Below are 27,216 nucleotides of genomic sequence, written 5' to 3' on the forward strand. Positions count from 1 at the left end.
TAGTACAAGTCATGGACCGTGAATTTTTGTTTATTGCCCATGACCTGTCCATGACTTGTACTATAAATATCCTTGACTAAATCATAGCCTTAATAATCAGCAATTTAGACACCAGAGTAATGTTCTTAATTCTTATGACAATTGCTACAGGATCTTTAATGACCACAGGTGCTCAGGACATGAGTCACCAAATGTATGTAAAACCCTTGAGTCAAAACATTGTCCAACTCCTTGTCTCACTGGACAAATCAGCGAGCTGACTGCACCTTTCCCTCGTGAACGTCTGGGCTGTAAACAAGTTCCCGGATTTCGATAGCAAAGCCACTGAAATGGATACGTACTGCAGCTTTCATTGGTCACTCTGCAGCACCTCTCAATGGAACCTAGCCACACAGTATCCATCACAGATTATTTATCATAAATCAAACAGCCAACCTACCAGTCGAATGTTGTCTTCAGGGCGAAGGAGGATGAACATGGCCTGCAGGTGCTGCTGGAGATCCCCTGAAGAAGAGAGGGAAGGTGAGGATGCACATAAACACTTTTAGTCATGTCCTACCTCCTGGCATCTCAAACATCCCCTGGGCAGATGCTGTCCTGGCTGCCGCCAGCTCCACCTGTCTTTCCACTGAAGTGACTAGCGTCTCTCTCTCTCTCTCTCTCTCTCTCGTCAGCTCTTTGCTCTGTGCCATTACCTGGCCTGATCTTACCAGGCTCTCTGGGTAATGTTTGTCCCTCTCAGCCCTGCTCCAGGACACCTCTGAACACTCCCTTTATGTCCCAGCCCCATTCTAGTCTTGTGGGTCCCACATCTGGGTTGTCCCATTAAGCTCACCCAGCCCCGTGATTGCATTCTGGCTCAGGTAACCCCACAATGTACAATCCACACCTTGCATAGAGCAACCCCCACGCAACAGGTTCCCGGGCTGCCCGCCAGGGATTATCAGGACAGCCATTAATGTTAGCTGGAAATGCGAGCTACTGGTTTATTGGGGGCACTGAGAAAGGATGAAGGCGCTATCCCAGCTGCTCAATACATTAGAAGCTTGTTAATAAGAAAGGGAGTGGAGTAGCACACGTTCCCAAGACAGCAGGCATTCACAAACCAAACCCAGATTAATTCCCGGCCTAAATCTATTCCCTTTGCACTTCCTTGGAGGGAGAATTTGCAGCAGTGCAGCTGCTCAGCACATGGAGAAAGAGGGATGTGTCTCCAGCAAGCACCTCACTCTCTATGAAACATCAGCGAGCAACACAGCCTCCAGAAAGAGACCCTCTCTGCAACACCCACCTGGAAAAGTCACCTGCAACCCCAGGGAGTGGACCAGCGGCCTGCCAGGTGGCAGCTACCGCAGAGCAACAGGGTTCCATTCTTCCACCCTCTCCTTTCTCACGCAGACGGAAAACTTAGACTAGTTAACCAGCTCCTTAGGGAAGGACAAAGGTTTCAGTGGAGCAAGTGATCAGCACTATAAAGTCTTGTGGACATTAAAGGTTATGGAAACCTTAGTCCAGTGCCTCCTAGTGACAGCATACTGCACTGCCATGCAGGGAATCTGGGGCCCCTAGGTTTCCAAGAAGGCAGGGGCTGGGAGAACTGGAGAAATATTGCAGCTGGTCCTTGGGCGGGTACCTTACACTGCTCCAGAACGGCTCCCCGTCACCCGTAGCGCTGAAGAGATCTAGTGGCAGCATCTGGCCCCCTCCACCAAAAGGGACTTGAACACAAGGGGAAGCTTGGAGCTTGCTCCCAACCGTACAAATTTCAGCATCAGTCCAAGAGCCTGTCCTAGGACAGCGTTTCACTGGGAAGGCAAGGGGCACTCAGCTGGGCAGGAGAAGCGAGGAGACAATCACTGGAAGTTTTGAGAGACTGCTGCAGGCAGATTGTTTCCTTAAACAACAAGTAGCCCTGGACACAGATAACAGGGTGAAACTGGCCCATCAATGGGATACACACAACTCTCTGCACCTTCGTCGTTCCTGGGAGATAGATTTCCCTTCGCTCTCAACACTGCAGACTCCTGGCGCTGCCGGTCAGCCATCAGAAATCACACGAACTAGTACAAACTGGTTAAGACGACAGCGTTTTCCCCGTGGGGGAGCTCAGAGTGCCAGCAGTTCTACATCTCCCTTGCTCCAGATGGCTTCTGGAAGGAGCAACGCCTGGAGTCTGATGCCCCTGGCGCACGAGGGCTTCACTCACAGTAAGTGGCTAAGAAAATGAAATACTCTGTGCCCCAAACCTTTTCCAGATCAGATTAGACAAAACACAGCTACAGCCCCTAGGGTCTTTAACAATCAGCCACTGTTTCATGCTGGAGCTGCAAACTGCACCTAGCAGGTGAAGTCCCTAGGTACCTGATATTGCTAGCTTCCCTCCCAGCTGCTGACTTCAAGGAAAGACAGAGCAAGTTGCCGAGCAGGTTTCTCTCTCTGGGAGACTCTGAGTGGCCACTTGGGGAGACATTTTATCCTTCTGATATGGAGGGAGATTTTCTGTATTTCCCCAAATTTCCCTGTTGGCCAACAGCCCACTCAACCCTGGTGGAGGCTTTAAACTTTATGCCAGAGAGAGATACAACATCCCTGGCCAGCTTCACTCCCCTTACATGCCCCATGTGAGCGACGCAAACACCAGCCGTTACACATCCCAAAATGCTGAGCAGGACCTGGGCAGAGGGGTACACCATGTTACCCTGTTATCAGGCCCTGTCGAGCTGGCACCACTGGCATTTCCAGGGCAGCTGCCACATCTCTAACACAACCCCCAGCAGGGCACCGTGGTAACACAGGACTGATTTTGTTTAAACCGGGCTGACAGGTGGGGTACAAGCTACCAGCCAGGATGGGAAATTGGACTTTTCTAACTTTAAGTAGCCACATCACCTTGGGTGTTTACATCTTGGGAAGCCACACTCACAGAGTCCAAAAGAATACACGTTAGCTCCCTTCACATAGGGGATTTTGCCAGGCACCACCTGGCAGTGCTCAAGAGGGAGCCATCGGCAGAAGCCAAGCGTGGAAGGCTGTTTTCTTAACTGGCCAATCTGCCAACTAGTCAATTTCCCCCTTTTTGGGGTGATGCTACTAAAAAAGCCATGGGGCTAGCATTAAATATTTCCTGTTGTGAAATAATAAATATCTTGTTTGCAGGGACTCCCCCACTCCTGCTTAACGGGGGGGAAGAGGTTAGAAAAGCGCTCCTTCTCCATTTCCCTCAGGGCTGGGAAAGAAATCTGCCTGCCAGAATTCTGTGTGCACCAGAGGTTAGCAAGCTCTGGTGTTGAGCCAGGCAAAGGCCAAGAACGGAGATGGAGGTTTTGTTTCCATATACTCTGCTCACCACCAGTGGCTGGTTCACAAATTGGAACCATGTTGTGTCCAAGACTGTACAGCTCAGAACTGTTCTAACTTGTGCGGTGTAGTTGATTTCACCAGGCAACGATAAAAGCAAGTACTACTACCTCACAGACATTCTTAACGGTGTGCACAGATATGAAAGGGTATACATAATACACAGACAGGGAGGAACTGGTTGAGAATTTGAAAGTGGGTGAAAGTGATCATGAAATGATAGCGGAACGGTAGGAGGGAGAACAAAATAAAGAACAGATTTCAAGACGGCAGACTTTAGCAAACTCAGGGAGTTGGTAGGTAAGATCCCACGGGAAGCAAGTCTAAAGGGAAAAACAATTGAAGACAGCTGGCAGTTTTTCAAAGAGACATTATTAAGGGCACAAGAGCAAACTATCCCATGGCGTAGGAAAGATGGGAAGTCTGGCAAGAGACCACCCTGGCTTAACCAGGAGATCTTCACTGATTTAAAAATAAAAACAGGGTCCTACAAAAAGTAGAAACTAGGTCAAATTACAAAGGATGAATATAAACAAACAACACAAGTATGTAGGGACCAGAACAAAACCCAGGTCAACTGACTCCCAATCCGGTGCTCTATCCTATAGGTCACGCTGCCTCCTAGAATACAAAATACAATTGCTGCAAGTGATCTCCCCAAAGCAGGTTTGCCCTTGCAGAAATTTGATCTCTGCAGACTCCATATTCACTGCATGAGTGTTTTCTTACTCAGGCAACTGTACCCCTGACCTAAGACAGCGAACCTTTTGGAAGTCGGCTCTAACACATGGAGTCTGGGCACCAGAGAGCCGTAGTTCTGTTTATGCTACCACTGCATGATCTAGTTTGGCCAGGATCACACCTGAATTCCATCCAGCTGGGATAAAAGATGATCCTCTCCGCACGGTAAAGCTAACAGAGCATATGTCAAGCAGAAACTTGGGCTGTAACTGTGCAGAGTACTTTGGAGAGTGAAAAAAGAGACAGGTCAAGGGATTAGTTCTAAAAGATGCTGGCCCCACTTACATACCACAGACAGAATCACTTAAATCCTCAGCCAGAGAGACTGGCTTTAAACCAACATTCAGCCCATTATATTTTCTTTCAAAGGCAGGGGTTTCATATGCCCCACCCCAGCCTCCCATAGCTCAGCTACTGCTCCTACCACGGTTTTGGCCGGGGGTGAGGGGAAAGAATTTGCTGACTCCTGACTTCCTCCTTAGAAGTGTTACCATTGGGAGTTGGGGCACGGTGCATGCGTGGAGACTCTCACCGATCATCTCTTTGGTTCTGCAGGGTGTGCTGCTGGGTGACGTTCTAACAACACGACAGTGCCATGGAAATCGTGGCTGGAACCAACTGAAGTCACCCTTTTGGGTGCTCGTTTTTTGGCAAGGACAAAGTTGAATCCAGCCTCTCTGGTTTTTGTCTCTGACCCAGAGGAAGTTCAAAGTTCTCAACGTTATATGTCCCCTTGCAGAGATTGTTTAAAGAAGGAAGAAAAAAACCCAGAGACACTGATGCCTGTAAAGTGCCATCCATGAATCAGCACCATGTACGCACTGAGCAACCCTCTTCCCTGCAGCATTTGGGTTTCATTATTCAGAGACTGACTTTTCCAACAAAGGATCAAAACAGAAGACAAATCAAGCTTCAAAGAGGGTGGAATTCTGACTCGCTTCATATTATCATTCAGTACACCAATCTATCTGAATAAAAGAGACATTAACAGATTCCTAATACTTCCCACCACCATTCAGAATTAGAAGGTCTTTATTTTTGCTGTCAGTAAACAAGCTGTTTACAGACCAAGGAGAGCAGTTACTCATCCCAGATAATCCCAGGTTCTGGATGTTATGCACCAATCTTTGCATATGGACCCCAATAAAAAGGTTACTGGATACATTACTAATGCAGGATATCATCCTTTGGGGCAGACATATTTGCACTAATGCACTTTCAATAATGTTACTGGATGGGAAGAGTTTGCATCCTTGGCAATTCAGCTGTTTATGTAGAACCAGTGACCACATCGACGTGCTGTCACAATCGCTTCCCTAAATCACCACTTTGGTGAAAAGAGACTGAGAGCTTTGGATTTTGTTGGGAAGGGATTGCTGCACTCAAGTTTATATTACTAGGACCCTCAGGTCTACCAACATGAAGTGTAGCAGCCGTCCGAGATGAAAGCCAAGAGCTGCACTAGCATGGCGCACCATCCCAAAGAGGAGAATTTAAGGGACCAGGCAGTAGGAAAATCCGGGCTGTCAGATGTAAACAGAGGCGGTGTATTTACCTGCATGCTTGTTGCGCCTGTTGTTGATTCTGGGGGTAGACGACCCATTTCCTCGGGGCAGGAAGAGAGCCGCACCTTTCACAGTGAGGAAGCTTTCGCTGATGCTGCAAGGGCAAGAAAACCAATGAGCCAGTAGCAAGGAGAGAAAGCACCATGACAAACAAGGGCCCTGAACAGGGAAGATACTTAAACCCAAACCATTGTGCTGGTGAAGGACAATTAGTTTCTTTCCCCTCTAGAAATACGGCAGGGTTCACAGCATGAACGTAAGTGAGTCATATGTGTAGGGTTATTGAGAGCAATGGTACATAAACAAACTGTAGCATTGCCCTAAGAGGGGTTTTTGATTTGGAAATCTAGACGTCTGGTAGACATTTCCACGTGGCAATATGTATATCAGTGCTTGAAATCCATAATGTAATGGATTTGGTGAATCCTGTGCTTTGTTGTTCAGAGAGATAGCTGATGCCCCATAGCAACAGATGCCTTGCTTTTGTAGTTAGCTGAAGGACCATCAGTCCGTACAACAGATTAATGGACCATAAAACTCTATTGTCTGATGATTCATGATAATTGACTCATGAAGAGACCCAAATAAATTAAAAGCAAAACCATAATGCTGTTACTTTAAGACACCTTTCATTGGCTTGACTTTGCCCTTAAATCAAGTGACATGAAGAATGAAGTGCACTGCTGAAGTAGCTACATAGAGATTGAGACCCTCTTCTGAAAAAGATTTTATGTTACGAAAACTCTGTAAGTAGTCTTCTTTTATAAAACATACATCTGTTATAGTTCATTGAGGAAAACATGATTCTTAGCACCACTCTGCTGGGATTAAGTCATCCTGGTACACAGAGCTTGGGGCACCTGTTTTACTCCGAACTGAAAGGGGAGAAACCCCACAAAAACATTCAAAAGTAGTAAATCCAAAACGACAACGCTAGAGTAACAGGATGAACTATGCACGTTCTAGACAGGATATGAGAGTCCCTGCCATTGTGCACAAAGGCTCCATGCCTTCCATGAGAAACCAGCTTGCTGGGTTCGTTCACGCAAGAGACTAATAGCCTCTTTACGTGCCTTTCTCAAGTTAAATACAACAGTTTGCGATTCTCCTCTCAAAGGCTGGGGTAATGAAATGGAAGTTAAAACAGCACAAAACCCCTCCACATATTTGAAGAAAATGAAAAAAGTTACAAGAAATGGATAAAAGCTAACCCATGCCAAGTTAGCACGCTTCGCGCATACTTCCTCTTCATAACGGTGGACAGACCAAAGGGCTGTCTTAGCAACCTGATTCATGAAAGCATTTAAGCACATGCTTAAGCCACATTGAGGAAAAAGGCTTTGTAGAGAATTCAGTTGTTATCCAGTGCCAAAGGTCAATGGGACCAGCATGTGCACAAGTGCTTTCCTGAACAGAGGCCTTACTGCTGGATATCCTGACTGCTTTGCAAGACTAAGTTTCAGTAAATACAAGCCTTCTCATCTCTGCTCTAACTCCACACACTCCCATGGGAAGAGTGGATTGCCCCTGCCCTCGAATGGCATCCGAAGCAGGAACTCTCTTTGTAGAGACATCTCAAGGGAGCACCTGAGCCCAGAGCTCCCTCCACTGTGCTATGCTTTTTCACCCTGGCAGTTGTACACTTCCCCAGGGGCCTTTTCCTTTTAGCCCATGACTTGCCAGCTCTTTAGTGTGCTGGTCCAAAACACCAGAATTTCAAGAGGAAGAAAAATTCTTCCTAGATAAAAAAGAATCAAGAATCGTTATTGTGTTAAATTAAAGACGCATCACTGGACATGCGGAACAGATGTTTTCTCATGAAGAAACAGTCCCTCAGATCCTCCCAGGACAAGAATTTTAGTCAACAGCTCTGCTGGCACCATATGACAATTATGTTCTCTACAAAGCCTTTAGGCTACACAATGCCTTGAAGTACACTTTGGACCTACCAAGAAAATATTCAGTTATCTTGAAACCACTTATTTTGTAAAATCCTCCTGCCGGGCCTCACTTCCCCATAACTACATTTTTTCCAGAGTCTGTAATGGCTTCATGCTTCACAGAAGTGTGTTTCTGACTTTGCCACTAGAAGAACAGGTTGCTGAACAAGGCTGCTGACCCACCAGCTAGAGATCATGTGGATAAAGCACAGTTCTCTGCTATGCTGAGCCACTCCATCAAATGAGATTATAGGAGAGCAATAGCTGCTAACGATAAAGGAATTACTTTCCCCCTTCCTCTGCCCACTGCAGCTTCATCTCAAAAGGACTGTCAGACGCGATTGAAGGTTTCCTGCTTCACTAGAAAAAAGTGAAACAGGCACAGACAGTCTTCTCAGCAATCATTTAACCAGCACACCCAGCCACTGATATTGGCCTCCCACTCCACCTGTGCCTGTTTCCCTAGAAGGTTGACTTAACGTGACCATTTATGAAGATACTTTTAGGGGATTAAAACGAACACACGTGGAAGGCTGGGCAGCTCAAACACTGAATTAAAACCTATTTGCTTATATGATTCAGTCATATCGGTATTAGTCTTCCAGGGACGAGAATGTTCTCCAGCCCTCGTCTATTCTATGGTCCCATGCTCTGTACAGTATGAACAGGGATTCTTGAGGGGAAAAAGGCGGTTGACATTTATTGCTGGGGCGAACAGGCAGAGAAGGAACACACAGTTCAGCATGTTTACTAGATACCATTAAAAAATGGTTTCTGGTATTTCTAGTTCTTACTCCTCTGGGATTGGTGCCTGCCTGAACCAGAGGGGTGCTGCAGAACTACAGGTGTGGAGAGCAGGTATGCCACCCTCCTTCAGAGGGTTTGCCACCTTTGCTATTTTTGTGCAGTTTGGGTCAGTGTTTCGGGACAACTCTCAGCCTGCTTAATCGGTGAGAGCTGGAGCGTTAATCATAGAGGTGCTGCATGGGCCAAGGAGACGTGTGCATGTCTCAGAAGGGAATACAGTCTCCAGTCAGAGAGGCAGAAAGCAGGTTTTTAAGAATGTGGAAAAACAGATTGGTTCTGTGCAGCAGGAAGATAAAGTAACCAGAACCAAGCAGCCGACAGGGCAGGCATCAGTGAAGGTAACAACTCACTCAAAGGCAAGGGGAACTCACAACGATAGAAGCAAATCACATGGTTTAATAGAGTGACTATCACATCCCCACCTTTCTCCCTGATTTAATGGCCAGGGAAGAGTTTTTTTGCTGCAATCATGCACATCTTATCACAGGTGGCCTTCCACCCAGCCCAATCAATAAATAAAATCATTGATAACTGCCTGTACAAGAGACACAGCTGACACCACCCTACACAGGAGTCAATTTCTAAACAATCCACACAGCTGTTGAGGGCAGCAGTGTGACAAAAGGGCAGCTCAGTGCGACCTCATAGGAGGGAGACTCGCTGGTTTCCCAACACTTGCTCTCTTTTCATTTGGAACTCTCATTTTTAAAAGGAGAGGCCAGCCCTGACCAATGGCTCGTGAGCTCTCTCCATCCAGTACCATCACATCGCTGCTGAGAATCTCGTTCCTTTCATTTCTTCCCTGACCTCTGTTTAATATTTGTAAGTTAAACCAAGAATGCAGTAAGTTTCTGGAGTCCCATGAGACCAGGACCGTAGCACTGGATGCTACCTTGTTCCACCCTTTTATGGGTCAACAAACGCAGCTCACCAGACCACGATTTGGAGAAAAGTGTCACCAAGACAAGTCACACTTCTGCTTAGAGGCAGAGAATGTGCCCCGTGTGCCAGATTAACAGACTTTTACTTACAGGGCACCAACTGGTCAGTGATTTCCCTTCCCAAAATCCCCCAGAAGGTAAGTGGAAGTAAGGGACCAAAGCACCTTGCATACTTCCTTGTTCGTATTTTAAGGGCTGGCTGTTGGTTACGTTACGAGAATGCTGCTCACTGTGCCTAGAACATGTATTTCACTATGTCGTTGAGGGATTGGCTAAAACTGCACTGTCCTGAAAAGATGATGCTCTGCAAACCAGCCAGCTTAACGAAGGTACTTGGATGCCTTCCCAGGTGCTGGGAGAAACACGCCTGACATTCGTTGGGGTGCTCACGGCACGAAGGAAAAGACGACATGGTCGGGTTAACCAGGCCGCACTCTATTAGTCAAATGGTGTCCAAGGCTCCCGGCAGGGATGGCCCAGGGAAGCCACTCTCACTCTCTGCCAATCCCTGGGGTGCTCCCACCACAGGGGGAGCCAATCACCGCACTAGGAGGTTATTGGAGCACCTCCACTTGCCCATAGGATCCCCCTTTTTTGGGCACCGCCATAAAGCCCATTGGTAGGGCAGTCCCTCAAAGGCAGCATCCCTGCCTCTGGTTTCCATTTGTCCCCAGGGGAAAGATGTGTTGCCCCCCGCATCTGGTCAGGAGATGCCCTCAGGATGTTACCTTCTTGGATCCGGAGCCCAAATCAATGACTTCCGGCACTGGAGTAGCCACAAATTGCAACTAAATGACTCACATAGGACCAAGCCGTGCCCTCCGAGGGGGACAATCCTACCCTCCCGGTGCCCTAAACCCAACCCCTAAGTTTCGCTGCAAGGAAGGTGAAAAATTCAGCCTGCCTCAGACAAACCTGGTTGTTTGGAGAAACATCTGTGCCCAGCCACAAGAGTCTGCAGTGACCTAGATAAGGGAGGGAGGACAGGCAGGCTGAGTGCTGGAAACCAGCAAACTGGAAGTGGCCCTGAACACAGGGCTCCAAATCTCATGCCAAATCCCGCAAGAGCTCCAGCTCACCCTGGAATGTGGGGGTGGGAATCTTGAGGGACCTGGCTCGTCCTGGCCTTTTTGCCCTCACCTATCTCGGGAGTCACCAAACTCACCCCTCACCGGGCTTGGGGCCCTCAATGCACAGTTTGTTTTTAAATAGGATGCCAGCCACGCAGCCAGCCACCACTCCCAGGCCATACAAAAACCTACTTCTCCCCACCTGAGATGATGCCCGAGATGCTCGGTGTTATTCACTCGTTACACATGCAAGCTGGCCACAGCTCCAAATACACTGCTAAGGAGAGTCACCTGTTTTCACTGTACTGTGAACAGGTATTTAGTGCTTCCAAAGAACTTTCCATTTCCAAAGCACTTTACCCGCTCTCCTGGCCATCTGACTGGGACACCACGACAACTCGTACGGCTTCTGCTGCTGCCCCCACTTCCTACTGCATCCCCCCAGCACAAAACAGTGCAAAATGCGTCTTTATGGATGGTGCTTTATAAAGAAGGAAAACAGCTGCTCTAAAGCAAAGCAAGGAAATCAGGGAGGCACCTGGGCTGCTTCTGGCAACATCTAATACCAATAAACCTTAATGAGGCTATTGAGAGTCGGAGGAGAGCTCTCCAGTCAGTTCTGCTTATTCATCAGAGCAGCTTCCTTCCAGCGGGCTTTGTCTGGACCCCAGCCCTTAGTCAGGCACTTACCAAAGCAGCCCACCTGACGGGGGACTGAAACAGCCACTATGAAAGGTGCAGCGAGAGGTGGCGGAGGGAAGACTTCCCCTCTCTCCTTATGACGGCAGGCGCTCTGAACCAAGCTGCTCTGCAAAAGACAAAGCCCCCAGGCTTTGTCAGCTCACTAACCACAAGTGCCGTGGGGCAGTCAGGAAGGGGACCCGCGTGACAGTTTATTGGAAGCAGAGCTTATTGTTCAGAGGTCCTTTTCTAAAAATGGGGATTCCAGATATTTTATATTTGAATACCCTCCCCCACCCTGTGTTTACAGCAAAATGCCAAGTTTCTTTGCTAGTCTATGACATCATTCGCTTGGGCTCTGCAGAAATGGATTGGAAACTGTGGCCAATATGGAGAGCAACTGCCCTGCAAGACAAGAGGCTGCCCTTCTATTTCTGTGCCAAGTCAGGGGTAGCTCTAGGTCACTGTGACAATGGAGTTATGCTGTAACCATGGAGGCCTGTAAGCTGCCGAGCAAGAGAAGATTTCCCTAAAGGCCATCTCTGGGGACACAGCACCGCCTGGCAGAGGAGTCTGGAGGCCAGGGCCGATGAGCAGCCCACGTTGCTGGAGCTGTGCCTGGTACAAGCAGCTATTTCCAGGTAGTTTGTGCTGCAGCTCTCTGCCCCACACACAGGGCTGCCCCTTGCAGCTCCAGATGGCGGCGGTTAGGATTGTTAGAGAAGGGAGGTAGAAAGCTAGAGGGACTGACAAAGCAAGAGGCGAGTCACAGTGCGTTTACGGCTTTCCCACAAGAAATGAAACAGCCCGCAAGTTAGCATGTATGTTACTCAGTGACAGCATTCAGCAGACAAAGTGCTACGCAGCCCGCAAGTTAGCATGTATGTTACTTAGGGCTAGTCTTCACTGGCAAGCTTTAACGTGGCTTGTGTGGTTGCGGCAGAGCGCTGAGAGAGAGCTCTCCCAGCGTACTAAAAACAACCACCTCCACAAGGGGCGTAGCCAGTGTGTAGCAGACAGGATGGACACAAGGTGGGAAAGGGACGTGGAGGCACTGAGAGAGGAAGGCACTTGACCTAGCATTCTAGGCCACTGGAAAGGTCAGGCAGAGACTTCCAGGTCCCCAGACTCCCAGTCAACTGCCCTAGTACCAGACTATGCTTTCCTCTCAGAAGAGCTACGTCTATTTTGCTACAGTACCTGGCTCTGGAACTCACGTGGTGGGCGAGAGCGCATGTGTATTTACTTTAAAATTTACACTCTGCTCTTCCAAGTTCTACTAGGTCTGATCTCTCAACGGATCAATTTCAGTCCTAATGCTCAGGCTCCTTTAATCTACGATTTAAAAAAATCAAGCCGTAAGAGAGGGACTAGCACTCCACCAATGGCTAGGAAGAGCAGCAAGCATCAATCCCAAGCCCCTTCCCAAGGCTGCAGAGCTAGAAAGACAGGGCAATCCAGTACTGCACACAGCAGGGTGTTATAATGTACCCGAACGAAGAGAACTGCACATTGAATGTGTGACACTGCGTGCAGAAGAAATGCAAAGCGAAGCGGGACCAACCAACACGTTTGTCCCCCTGCCCCCAGGTCTCAGTTCCTGTATGGGAAGGGATGAGCCAGTCACAGAGCATTCCCTTCACCTCTGGCTCAACACCAAGCCCATGCAAAGGTGCATTTCCATCACCACTTCAGCACAAAGAGGAAACTATTTTAAAACTAACCGTGGGGGGTGGGAGGCGAGAGAGACAGATGGGAACACGACACCAGAAGTTCTTGGTGTACAGAGGGTTAGTCCTGCTCCCAAGGGTATGGCAGTCCCACCAGCTGGCGGACAAGTTACACCCGCAGGCAGCAGAGGGTCCTTTGTCAGAGCAGCATGGGACAAAGGGCAATATGAGGGTGCATTAATGGCAGTCTGCCCCCGAGGCTACTGCTGTGGTGTGTTCTGCAGGCAACCAGAGCAAGTGCATCAGACTAGAGACAGTGCTCGGCCCACTCACTGCTACACTCCAGACACTCCTATGGCTCCCATCCTAACAGCAGCGAACACCACACCAGCAAGGAGTGTATCCGACAACACAGCAGAGAGGGAGGGGAGGACTATTACCCTCACTGACAGATAGAGAACTGCAGCACAGAGAGAATATGTGACGTGACCAAGCGCACCCAGGATCTGTATGCAGGGAGCTGACCCCATTTCCCACAAGTCCCAGGACAAGGCTGTCCTTCCCCAGGCTCCTGCAACGCCTGAAGGAAGGAAGGAAATCAGAAACAGACATGGATGTTTTGGAAACAATTCTGCAAGTTTAGGAGATTCCAAACATTGGGCCTCTCATCAGACGTTTGCCAGGACAAAGCAATTTGCTACCCATTTCCCCCTGTTATTGTGGTTTATTTGTTTTTCAGCAACCTTTCCTTCCTGCCCCTCTGTGCTGTGCCCGTCTTTTGAAGCCTCAGGTTTCGGTCACCACCAGAGGAAAGTGACTGCACTAGTGAGTCATTTCGTAGAGCTATTCTTGCGTTCCAGTTGAAGTTTTGCTTGTGGCTCCTTGTCACAGGCACTAGGGGATTTCACGCAAACTGCCAGGCTCCTAGGGCTGTATAAAGCAGAGATAACACTACGAGGCCCACAGGCTACAAGTGCTTATTAAAACTCACTGATCAAAAGCTGGCATGACTGCAGGCTGAACCACACGAGACTAGAAAATGTGTCCAGGCAGCCCAGAGGGGTTAGTTGACACTATGCGCCTGTATGCTCTAACCCCAGGAACAGAAAACAGACCAAGTGCCGAGCAGCAGACAGGGTGTGGCTTACCGAAAGGGCACTGTGACACGTCTGTGAAAATGGCAACACTAAGGCTGAGGGGAGAACAGGGAAGTGGTATTCTGACAGAAGTCAAGCACTTGCCATTCTGCACTTCTGCAACTTGAGAAACAGCATGGGGGAAAACCAAACCAAGCGTGGGAACCGAGCTCCGACTCACAGATGTTTGACGCAAACTGCTTTTTTAGCAACATCTGCACTAGTACAAAGCTTGAAAACAAAGGAGTTGTCAACAGGCATTTCCTCTGCTGGGAGGTGGGGCTGTCTCCAGGGAGTGAGCGGTGATGAAACAGGCAGACACCACACACTCCAGCGGTGTATACATGGTGGAACAGCATCGTCTGCCCCCTACTCCACCTCAATTAAGTCCTTTTCTACCTCGACATCTTGGCTAACATGGAGGGTATCTGCAGAAGCTGCTCATGGGCCACCAGGCACTCACATACCCTAGTGATGAGATGCCGTACAAACCGGAATGGACTGGAAGGGCTCGGCTGGTTTGCGTTAGATTCCCCCTGCAGACCAAAGAACGTTTACAGCAGGAGCAGCCTAGGAGAACTCTCCTCTCATGCATATGTAACAACCCTCCCCAGACAGGGAAAGCGACTGGCCCAAGATCATGATGCAAGCCAACGGCAGAGCTGGTGACAGAAGCTAGGAGCCCTCATTCCCAGGCTTGGGCTTGCACAATTAGCTCGTTCTTAGCCATCTCCTGGGTCTACAGCTGACAAATCCAATACATCACATATCCCTGAGTTCGTTGGCGTCTGTCCTTCGCTTCCCTTTTGCAAGCGCGATTGGCTCTGCTGTTTTTCAAAACACAGTCATTGTGAAAAGTGCAGCGCCAACGCTCCCTCCAGCAATCCCTCTCATGAGAGAGAAGCGAAGGGCAGATGTCAAACGGAATCAAGGCCATTAAGTCCTCGGAGGAAATGCTACCAGCCTTCTGGGCCCATCGCCAGAGCAGCAGGGCTGGTGCAGGCCATGCCAATGAACCACCAGCCACAGGGGCCCTACAACGGGAGCTGGATATTTACCCCTCATGCTCCAGTCCCCCACAGAGCAGCGCACAAGCCCAGTGGTGATGAGTTCTCTGGGGAACCAAGGTGTCTTTCCTTGTATCCTGGCTCTGGCTGGGCCACATGGCAGATCCCTCATACTCCATGTTTAACAGGAAAGCCAGGTTATTCCCGAACTCCCTCTGTGCTGACACAGATCCGCTCCAGACAAGCTGCTCTCTCTTTTCCAAAGGACTCAGTCCCCCATCATGTACAGGCCAGAGAAGTTTTGGGGAGAGGGATCAAGTGACTCTGGAGGGGCCGAGTTCGACACAACACTGCGGCTGCAGAGAACAGGAGAAGCTACACCGGAGGCTAAGCAAAGGGCTCTCATCTCATCAGCACTATCAGAGCTGCTGCCAACAAGGGTGTGTGTGGCAACACCCTTCATTGTTCTACAGCCAATACTTCAGCCCACGCAGACGCAACAGGTCTCAGCACTGTCCTGCGGACAGCCGCAGCACCCAGCGCATTCCTCCTCCTTTTCACAGTGCCCTGAAATCAGCTGGGTCGCAAGCATGCAGACCCCCGTCAGGTTCATTCCCTTGCAGGCACACATGGAACGTATTCATTAAAGGAACAATAAAGATGGCTTCTTTAAAAACCAGACTCCAGAGAAAGGAGTCAAACTCACTGTCAAATTTCAGCAGCTAGTGCAGATGACGTCAAAGCCTGTACACTTCCCCTTTACCTTGCCTGCCCTCTCCAAGGCTCCTATGAACGAACGAGCCCAGCAATACACCGCCCGCCCCTCCTAGCTCAAGGAAGCCACATAGCAAGTCCCTTCACGTGGGCACAGATTCCTGCTTTGACTCTACAAGGCAGAGAAAAGGTCTGTAAGCCCAAACAAAAAAAATATACAGCTCGCCCACCCTAAATATCTAGAGACATAATGCACTGACCCCCAAGCTGGTGTACAAGAGCTCACTCCTGAACTGGTGGCCAGCAGCTGAGCTGCAATCACATCGAGAAACTTATGGATTTTACATGCGATTCTCCCTCACATCCTCTCACTATCAAACCGTCTGTTGCGTTTCCTGTCAGCCAATGACCTCAAGGTCAAAGAGGAGCAGCTGAGAAAGCTAACAAACTTCCTGACTCTCTCTCACACATTTCCCATGTAGCTCATGGCTTGGCAAGAAGCACTCTAGGAAAAGCCAGGGTTAATACCTTGAACCAGAATTGTGACTATTGTTTTAGGTGAAATTAGCACCTTGATTATCCTCTTGTCACGGGGGACTTGATGTAAATTCAGATAACAGAATCTCCAATGTAATTAATACATTTCAGGGGATGCGACCTTGCCGTGTATAATAGGCGGTTTTGTCCAATTCTGCTGTGACATGGTATGAAGTAGAGTATTCAGTAGGCGGCAATATAAGCAACAGGTAATTCAGAAGATGGATGCAAGCTCCCAGAGAGACCAGGCCTGTGCTACAGACTATACTGGTAGAACTACATTGCTCAGGGGTGTGAAAAACCCATCAACGCAGCTACCACCTCTCCGGGAGGTGGGTTAACTATGCCAACAGGAAACATTCTCCGGTCGGCGTCGGAGCATCCTCACTTGCGCCGATGCAGCGTTTTACGTGTAAGCTCAATCTGTGGGAAGGCCGACAGGATTCCTTACACAGTGCAAACAACTAGCCATAATAACAACAAAGAAAGGTTTTGGGTTCATAATATTAAAGCCTAAGAGAACCTGGCTTCAAGATAGCAACAATCACATGACTCTGGTCAAAAGTCACTTAATTTGCTTCAGTTTACCCATCTGGAAAATTGAAACCAGTTGTCTGTAAAGTGCCTTGAAAGGCTTGAGAGAGGCACAAAAGCATTGCTCTGACAGCACTCCCAACTCAAATGATTCTTTAGAAAAGGGGTGGATAAAGCAATATACAGCTGACACTGAGAAACTCTGGTATTAAATATTTACAGCAGATGTACAATACCATGCATTTTTTAAAGTAGTGATACGGACTTGAAATGAGGAAGCAAAAGGCGCTTGGTTTATATGATACCATCTCCAAAGACTCTTAGGTCTCCAAGTCAAGAGATTCCCAGACTAAATCCCTACATGATATATTCTTCTAGCTCTATATATTGTTTAAATATCTATGGACTTCTAATATACATACTCAGCCTTGCTAAGCAGAAAAGTTATACCCAAGGGAGTGCTTCTAAGAGTTATTACCATATGCTCCGTGCTTATTTAAATACTTGGTTATGTCCAAGACTAGCTGGCTTTCATTCTCTAAGCAAAGAGATAAGATGTCCCTTCGGTGAGAGTTTGAATGCACTTTAACCAACTTGGAAAAATCTCAAACAGCAGAATTTATTCTTCATGTCAAGGATCAAAAAAGGCTAAACAAACTGCAAGTTTAGTTTTCTTAAAATTAATCCCCATTTTACAATGCATCTTCTCCCTTTCAGGATTAATACAGACAGTCCTGGAGGGCATTCTTTGAATTGTATCTTCATTTCCCTAGTCACTAAAGGTTGAAAGCACAGCTTCCCCATGCAAAGTTTGTTAAAGTTTAACCATCCCTGAGCAGTTTGGTACAATACCTCTGACCAAAACCCATTACTATCACCTCTGCTCCAAATACATTTAATTTTTAAAAATTTGGGCACAAACTTCTCTCTACAAGCGTGTAGCTGCGTGAGATTCCCAGCTCCCCCAGACCTAACCACGTTTGGTCTGGCTAACAGAGCCCCATAACTTTAAACAAAAGAGACACTGTCGCTTTAAATATTATTGTAACAGAAGTCAAGTGAGACACACTGAGGTCAACATACTGTCCCTCTCCATATTAGTTCAGTCCAGGGCCATCTATATTTAGCCAAAGCATGCTCAACATGACAAGGATGGGAAAAGAACGGAGACCACTGACTCTCCTGAATCAGAGTACTGGCTGCATCCCCTGTGAAAGGGATGATCTGGACATCAGCAAAGCAAGCCCACACAATCCTCCCCTTGCTGGCACAGAGCTGTATTTGTATCTTGTCTTGATTCACACCCTCCCTAAAATCTACACTAGTCCCTAACCCTACCGCACACAAATCTGGCCTTGCACCAACCGATACCGTTCAATGGATGTGATTCAGAACAGGCAGGTTGAGGATCACCGGGACAGTGACAGCTGCTTGAGTCAGAGTTGAAACGTTCAGTCTGTTGGGAACGCAAATAAAGAAGTTTACTGCCTGGGCACCCCTGCTGCATTGGTAGCAGCTTTGGTTACAGCTGCCAGACTGAGTGCTAACAAAGATGTGAGTTGGACGATGCTAGGCAGCAGCAAGAAAAACCAATACGGATGTGGGTCCAAGGAATAAAGTACAGTAAAGTTAGATGTTGGTTTTGGGTTATTTGAATTTAAAAGGGAATCTTGTAAACGCTGCATTTGGGGCCAGTGCAGACCAGACACGCAGCTGAGATGCAGTAGAGGTAGCCTTGTCTGAACTGTTCCCGCCCTTTCACCTTAACTAGCTGCAGCAACAATGGGAGCTCAAGCATGGGTAAGGTCCAGGCAGCCACCAGCACTGTGAACACGGTCATGTAGACCTCCTTCAGCAGGTACGGACAGCATGGTGCTTGTGTTCGTGACCACCTGGCGGTCCATCTGCATGAGTGCTCTCACCATTGCTAACACGGGTGCAACTGACCCAGTGGCAGCAATGGTGGGAAAGTTTAGGGGACAGGGAAGCTACTGCACCTTGAGGAAGTGCTATGCCAGAGCCCCAACATGAATTCCCTGAGCTGCTGGGAATGCGGGATGGATTGTAGGAACGACATTTTGCAATGCAGCTGCTGGGAAGACAGGCTGCCTCGGATTACGGCCTCCAAAGAACCTTGCTGGTAAAAACAGAAGTCATGGAGTACTGTAAAAAGGTCACAAAAGTCTGTCCATCTCCATTCAAAGTGATCAAAGTTGCAATTTTAAGGCTTTCCTTTGCAGTGAAGAGAAGCAGACGCTTAGTTACATTTCTAGGATTTTTTTTGGGGGGGGGGAAGGAGGAGAGAAAGCGTGTGAGTGTGAGTATGTGTAGAAGAGGCTCATGTATTCCGATTTATGAAGTAGCAGGAATTTCATTGTTCAGTGGTTTACCTGTTGCAACGTTTATACTCCCACTGCATTTTCTGTTCTCCACATCCAGCTGGTGCTCACCTGGCCCTACAGCTGAGGCAACCTTTCCCACGGAAACAAGTCAGTTTGGAACTTAACAGCCCATCTGATTACCAAACAGGGAACTACTGATAATATTAATTTACAGTAGATTAAAAAAAGGTGTTAAACAGATTTTCAGGGAGAACGGTCATTTGCCAGACTTCTCTCAGCAGCTCCTGGTTCGAAACTGGGAGTCACAAGGACCTTTGAATGGTCTGGTGATGTAGCCTGTAACCAAGTTACTGGTTTGTTCACCTTCTACGCTGTCATGGAGGGTACTCCAGCTTTGCAAATCTGAGAGTGACTTCACTTTGTGCAACAGCAGATTCCAGTGAAGGGAAACACTTCAAACAAAAATGTTTCTCTTTTAATGTGATTACAAATAATGCCCTGAAATTATCATTAATTAGCAAAGACAAAACAAAGGAAGACTTTCCTTTATTAATGAAGCAAACATTTATTTTATATGTGAAATCCCTACACGGAGACTGTCACTTCACTTTGGTGTCTTAAATTGAAAGACAGCATTTCCTTTGTATTCTTTAGGTCAACACATCTGACCTTTCTGTGTCAAGCAGCAACACGGGTTTATTGTGGATTTAGGAGAGTCTTTGCTCAGTAATTTGTCACTTTCAAATGCTAATAGTTTAATCTACTGGATCACGATCAAAAAATAAAAACTAGCCAGGACATTAAAAATCAATTTTCACTGGACTGCCAAAGAGTAGAAAGCAGTAGAGAAAAGGGACTGATAAGCTGTATTTGATAGTACATTGCTATTATTAGGTAGGCAGGTCACTTCTGTTCCCAAAGACCTCATCCCAAGGACTTCTCCGCCCTAAGGAAGTTCGTAAGAATTTTCTCTGCATAGTCCCATGGTGCCAGATGCAGCACAGAGAGGTGGGAAGGATTTTTTAGCTACTGCGGTGTCTAACTGCACTCTGCGTACAAGCAGCGGGCACCACTGGCAACAGCACATCATATCATTAGGGTAGCTAAGCCCGCCAACATTCTCCCAGTGTAGACGCACCCTGTGTGATAACTATTAGGATCCAGAGTAACAGCTGTGTTAGTTTGTATTCGCAAAAAGAAAAGGAGTACTTGTGGCACCTTAGAGACTAACCAATTTATTTGAGCATGAGCTTTCGTGAGCTACAGCTCACTTCATCAGATGCATGCCGTGGAAACTGCAGAAATCCGTGAGTAAACCTCCCAGTCAGAGGCTGAGATGTACCAGAGATCTGTTTTAAAATGCAAATTCAGCATTGCTTCCCATGCCCCTCCAAGTCTGCATGGCAAGTTTTTCTTGGCAGCGATATTGCCAATTTTCTCTTGGCTCCTTGGCTAGGGATCAACTTACCAAGACTACTTCATTCCCGAAATAACTTCCATCACTCACTCACCACGCACCCTTTAAACCAAAGCTGACAGACTGTGGGGTGAATCGCATTGCTGCTGTATTTCGAGTCTCATTAAAGGAGGCTCATGCTGGGATTAGAAAGGGGCTGGAAGGAAGAGGGGATTTCTCCAGAAGAGAAAATGAGGGACCTTCGCCTGGCTCCCAAGCATTGGCCAATGGGTGTGATAAAGATTTAAACTAAAGAAAGTCATTTGCCACAAGGAGGCAAAACAACAAGCATTCCTGTGATTTTCCCCAGAATGCAAAAGAGAAATCCAATGTCTCCCCCCACCAAAGATGTAAATAAAGAATCCAGAGAGGGACCTGGGTAATTGTTAGACACTCCCCTGCAGTTCTATATTCACAATGCCATGGCACAGCTGTAAACTAACTTACTGTTGTGGTCCCCCATAGAATCATCGAAAAGCATGGCTGGAAGAGACTTTAAGATGCCATCAAGTCCAGGCCCTGTGCTGAGGCAGGACCACCTAAACCTAGCCCATCCCTGACAGGAGTTTGTCAGACCTGTTTTTAAAAACCTCCGGCGACGGGATTCCATGACCTCCCTTGGCAGCCTGTTCCAGAGCTTCACTACCCTGAGAGTTAGAAAGTATTTTCCTAATATCTAACCCGAAGCTCCCTTGTGACAGATTAAACCCATTACTTCTTGTCCTACCGTCAGTGGACACAGAGAACAATTGATCACTGTCCTCTTTATAGTAGCCCTTAGCATATTTGAAGACTTATCAGATCCTCCCTCAGTCTTCTTGTCTCAAGACTAAACATGCCAAGTTTTTAACCTTTCATCATAGGTCAGGGTTTCTAAAGCTTTTATCATTTTTGTTGCTCTCCTCCGGACTCTCTCCAATTTGTCTACATCTTTCCTAAAGTGTGGTGCTCAGAACTGTACACAGTGCTCCTGCTGAGGCCTCACCAGTGCTGAGTAGAGCAGGACAGTTATCTCCTGGATCTTACTTATGCCACGCCTGTTAATACACCCCCAGAATGATATCTGCCTTTTTTGCAGCTGCATTACATTGACTCCTATTCAATGTGTGATCCACTATAACCCCCAGATCATTTTTAGCAGTACTGCTGCCTGGCCAGTTATTCCCCATTTTATAGTGGTGCATTTGATTTTTCGCTCCTATGTGAAGCACTTTGCACTTGTCCTTATTGAAGGTTCATCTTGTTGAATTCAGACCAATTCTCCAATTTGCCAAGGTTGTTCTGAATTCTAACCCTGCCCTCAAAAGTGCTTGCAACCACTCTTAGCTTACCTTAGCGTAAATGTAAATTAATGAAAACACTGCCAAGTACCAGACCCAGGACTGACCTCTGCGGTAGCCCACAAAATACGCCCTCTCAGTGTGACAGTGAACCACTGGTAAGTACTCACGGAGTACGTTTTTTCAACCAGTTGAGCACCTACCATTCCATTTAGACCCCATTTCCTTAGTCCTCATGACACTCCAGTTAAGGCAGTGGTGCACAAACTTTTCCAGTCACGCCCCCCCTTGCTATTAACAGAATCTGTCCAGCCCCCCCCCCCCCATTACTACACAGCCAAGGCTTCTTCAGCAGCAGAGCTTGGGCTGGGGTCAGAGCTGGGCTAGGGTTAGAGGGGGAATGAGGGCTGAGCAGAGGCGGAGTGGAGCTGGGTCTGCGAGTGGAGTGGGGTTGGCAGGGGATCTCGCCTGGAGGCAGAGCAGGGCTGGGGTTGAATGGGGATGGTGGAGAAGCTGGTCTGGTGGGTGAAGTGGGGCTGGAATCATGGTGCTCCCTCTCCGCCCCCCAAGAGATCTGGTCTGGGCCCTGCACCCCACAGTTTGAGGACCACTGAGTTAAGTGGTCATCAGCACTTTGATTACAAACCCATTTTTAGGCGTTTCTAGCTCAGCTTAAAAAAACCCCACAATACAGCAAAGCTTAGCTGACAAGGCCTCAGTCATGAAACACTTAACACACATTTTAAGTCTTTTAAAAAGCCTTTGACAAAATCCCTCACCAAAGCCTCTTAAGCAACCCAAACAGTCATGGGATAAACGGGAAGGTCCTCTCATGGATCAGTAACTGGTTAAAAGATAGGAAATAAATGGTAAGTATGGTCAGTTTTCACATAGCAGGGTCCCCCAAGGATTGGTATTGGGACCTGTACTGTTCAACATATTCATAAATGATCTGGAAAAAGGGGGTGAACAGTGAGGTGGCAAAATTTGCGTATGATACAAAATTACTGAAGATAGTTGAGTCCAAAGTTCACAGCAAAGAGTTACAAAAGGATCTCTCAAAACTGGGTGACTGGGCAACAAAATGGCAGATGAAATTCAATGTTGGTAAGTGTAAAGTAACACACATTGAAAAAATAATCCCAACTATACATACAAAATAAGATCTAAATTTGCTACCACCACTCAGGAAAGATCTTGCAGTCATTGTGGAGAGTTCTCTGAAAACATCCACTCAATGTGCAGCGGCAGTCAAAAAAAAGTGAACAGAATGTTAGGAACTATTAGGAAAGGGATAGATAATAAGACAGAAAATAATATAATGACACCATATAAATCCAGGGTTTGCCCACACCTTGAATATGGAGTGCAGTTCTAGGAGCCGCCGCCCCTCTATATATACACAAGAACAAAAGGTGCAGAGAAGGGCAACAAAAATGACCAGGGGTATGGAATAGCTTCTAGATAAGGAAAGATTGACAAGACTGGGACTGTTCATCTTAGAAAAGAGATGACTAAGAGGGGGGATACGATAGAGATAAAATCATGAATGGTGTGGAGAAGGTGAAGAGGATAATATTATTTCTCCTTTCATATAACACAAGAACCAGGAGTCACCTGATCAAATTAATAAGCAGCAGGTTTAAAACAAATGTAAGGAAGTATTTCTTCACACAACGCACAGTCAACCTGCGGAACTCATTGGCAGGGGATGTTGTGATGGCCAAAACTATAACTGGATTCAAAAAAGAACTAAACTGGTTCCTGAAGGATAGGTGCATCAGTGGCTATCTGCAAAGATGGTCAGAGATGCCACTGCATGCTCCCTTTGGTTGTCTCTAAGCCTGACTGCCAGAAGCTGGGACTGGATGACAGGCGATGGATCACTCGATAATTGCCCTGTTCTCTTCATTCCCTCCAAAGTATCTGGCACCAACCACCGCTGGAAGACAGGACACTGGAAAAGGCTCATTAGTCTGATCCAGAATAACCACTCTTATCTAAGTTTTATGTTACAAGAGTGCTCAGAACTCTGAATTTACAGATTTCCCGATGTTTGTACACTCCCACAAAGCTCAGATGGTAACTTCTGACTTAGGTGCTCTTTGTCTTTTTGAGAAATACAAGGACTTGAGTGAAGAAACATTTGAAAATTAGCTATCAGACAGACTCATTTCAAACCACACATTAGAAGTGGAAGGATCAATACAATACTGGATGCAGCTGTGTACTACAGACCTGAAGAGAGCCTCTCTCCCCACCTAGCAGGAACAGAGCATGCCATTAGGAACAGGTCTCCTAAGCAGAAATTCAATTGATTTGAAGCCCCTGTAGACCCATGCAACACGTTTTATAATCTGACACAAGGAGGAAATTAAAGAAATTACTATTGCAATCATGAAATGCTACCAAGAGCTCGGCAATTCAAAGTGAAAACTTGCCCCCTACCCATTGCTAACTTTGGTGTACCTTTCCTTCCAAAGACCCCACCGCCTGATGCAAATTGCTTGGCTTCTTTAACAATCTTGACATTTAAAGAGATATTTTAGCAATACACACCAACACATCTAGACACGCACTTGTCGTACATACTAATAGACAATTCACAGCACATACTCACTCTCTGCTCGCATTACCCCCCTAATTAGTGAAGTACATGAGTCTGCATATTCTCAATTTGCTTTCTTGTTTTCCCCATTGCAGAGAAGTGGTAGGAGGGTTAAAGGCGATACTAACAAATGATTTGTTTCCATCACATCTAATTGGTTTTCAATCCTGAAACACACAGAGGAACCCAGAAGTTCTGATTCATCTTTGTTTTCAGATTTTCCCACCTGCTCTCTCATACCAAGAAGGGCAGCAACCCATGCCAGCTAAACAGCCATTTGGGTGCACTCATCACCCCACAATCATGTTTAATTAGCTCAACTACTTTTAAAGAGGGTTTTTTTCCCCTTCCATCATAAAGCCTGGGACTGGCGAAGGGATAAGTTTAATTCTGACCACTCCTGAAAACTGGGCCAACAAATAGCTACTCCTGCTTGTTACTTGCCCATTGAATTTCACAGAGTGCAACTGTTTTGTTTTTCAATGATGATAGGGCAAAGGTGACTCTCGTTTTTGCAAAGTCGGAATGATCTACCCCAGTCCCATCTGACCCAAAAATAGTCTCACTGGTTCCCCTGAGACTCCAGCAGTGTTTTACAGTTAGACTACTCACATCAATGCATTGGTGAGCTGCTACATATTCAAGGTGAACATGGACAGTGCACGATATAATCTAAGGAGAGATGATGTCTTTTTGAACTTCTGTTTAAAGCACACATGTAGTCTGCTCTCCTCTCAAGCAATATTTACAATTGCTATGTATAGGCGGGTGGAACTCACCCTTGTGGCGCCTCCTGCTGGTCGTCCTTGGAAATTAGCTCACCAGCCTCCAGGTGTCCCGCCTGTCACTGGCCCCCATGTCCCTCCCGGACCCGGTGCCCTTGCCTTGGGTGCTGCCCCCCTGACAGTACCCCCACTCTCTGGGTCTCCCCACCCAGGGGAACCCTCACCCACTATCCCCACCTCGCCTCAGTCTTTGGCTACTGACCAGTCACTCTCTAGTCCCCGCTCACTGAGGCTGACTGCAGTACATAAGCCACTTATCACAGGCAAGGGGGGGGTTTGGACCTGCTGCCTCTGCCTACCTGTGGGGCCTGTTTAGGCCCCGCACAAGGCCCTGCAGCCCGGGGGATTTCCAGGCGGGAGCTCCCCAGCACCTCTCACCTTCCCCCAGCATACCCCACCTCAGGTTCCCAGGTATGCTCCCCAGCAGCCAGGCCCTTCTCCCTCTAAAGGCAGAGAGAGAGGCCACTCCTGGCTGCCCTGGCCTTCTTATACAGGCCAGCTGCAGCCTGACTGGGGTGTGGCCCAGCTGAGGCCACTTCCCCAATCAGCCCAACTTCTAGCCCACAGCCCCAGCCCTCCCCAAGGGCTGGCTTTTCAGCCCTTCAGGGCAGAAGCAGGTGACCACCCTGCTACACTATGCAAAAACCAGAAGGCTTATACAAATCTGATCACTGAAAAGTATGCATCCGATGAAGTGAGCTGTAGCTCACGAATGCTTACGCTCAAATAAATTGGTTAGCCTCTAAGGTGCCACAAGTACTCCTTTTCTTTTTGCGAATACAGACTAACACGGCTGCTACTCTGAAAACTGAAAAGAGTGTTCTACTTAGAAATAATTTTGTACATACACTGAACACACCTCATATTTCTTTTCCCATTTCTTTTCCCACAAAGAGCCTTGGTAGTAAAGATGGGCACTTGCTCCTCTAAGAGCTTATTTTCTACTGCTAATTCCCCATCAGAGATCAGCCTTCTGGTGTGACCAATAGTTCCACAGCAAACAACTATGATGTAAGAAGATGGCGGCGACATCATATGATGAACAGTAGGCTCAGATGGACTCAAGCAAAGATGCTCTATTCAACTTGCAATATTAAAAAAGGAAGATACAGGAGAGTGTGTGTGTGATAGCACAGAAGGATTTCTAAATAGAATATTTTACAAAAAGTCTGCAACAGGATGACCTGATGTGGAGCTTTCAAGACACCTGAATACTTAAGTACAGACAATAGCTTTAGGTGTGACCGAAGGTCTGCAAAGCTTTGTAAATATAAGGTTTTGGAGGTGTCACAGCAATCTAGCAATCCCAGCTCTCAGAACACCCTGAGGCTGGGCTGGATCAAAAGATGACGCTGAACTTAATTTGACTTGTCTTCTTCCCACAAGCCATGTCACAAACTTTAAAACAGAGGGACAGGCAGATATGCTGTATTTGCACTTAAAAAAGAAATGTCTGTCTCGAGTTTTAGCCAAGTGTAAACAAAACCCAGAAAAGAGAAGGGTTACTGGGGAGATCAGAGACCAGAAGCACACGATGATGGGACAACACGGATCGTATCAAACCATCATTACAAAATACATATGCAAATGCACGGTTTTCAACATTGACTACTCAAAGGACACAAACATTTGCTTAGAGAAAGAATAAATGATTTGTGGGTTTAGCCTACTAGGCAACTAGAGAGGTTTCAAGAGAAAGCACAAATCTTAACTGGTTAATAACCATCATAAATAAATGAACGTGCCACATGCATTCAGATACTCTGGTGATGAGGATCAGCTAAGTACCTGCACAGACAGAAAGATGCACTGAAGTAGGAGAATGCTGCTGTTAGACACTTCGAAAACTAAACCGATTCATTACTTTCTTGTGTCAAGATTATTAGTTCACACATGTGCCCTACCTCAGAGAATGCTACTGAATTTCCTAGAAATGTACTTTCACCACTGTGCCATCTTAGTTAGTCCTCCACATTTCACAAGGAGATATAGACACACACACACGATCTGCTAAGTGCTGCAACGTTCGTTTCTTGAATTCAAAA

General features: G+C 47.1%; 1 protein-coding gene across 3 annotated transcripts in view; it reads right to left on the reverse strand.

The window, feature by feature from the left end:
- Nucleotides 1-27,216, reverse strand: part of SSH2 (slingshot protein phosphatase 2) — a 134,362-nt gene that overhangs the window by 31,730 nt on the left and 75,416 nt on the right. For 2 of the 3 annotated variants that reach the window (XM_073315846.2, XM_073315845.2), the window contains 2 exons: nucleotides 5,654-5,757; nucleotides 440-504 (listed from right to left, as the gene is read on the reverse strand). In XM_073315846.2, coding sequence (XP_073171947.1) covers nucleotides 440-504; nucleotides 5,654-5,757 — 169 coding nt within the window. Of the gene's footprint in view, nucleotides 1-439; nucleotides 505-5,653; nucleotides 5,758-26,030; nucleotides 26,375-27,216 lie in introns of those variants that run through there. The other variant, XM_073315847.2, reaches the window with a different exon arrangement.

Source organism: Lepidochelys kempii, chromosome 17 (genome assembly GCF_965140285.1).
Source record: "Lepidochelys kempii isolate rLepKem1 chromosome 17, rLepKem1.hap1, whole genome shotgun sequence".
Lineage (NCBI taxonomy): Eukaryota > Metazoa > Chordata > Testudines > Cheloniidae > Lepidochelys > Lepidochelys kempii.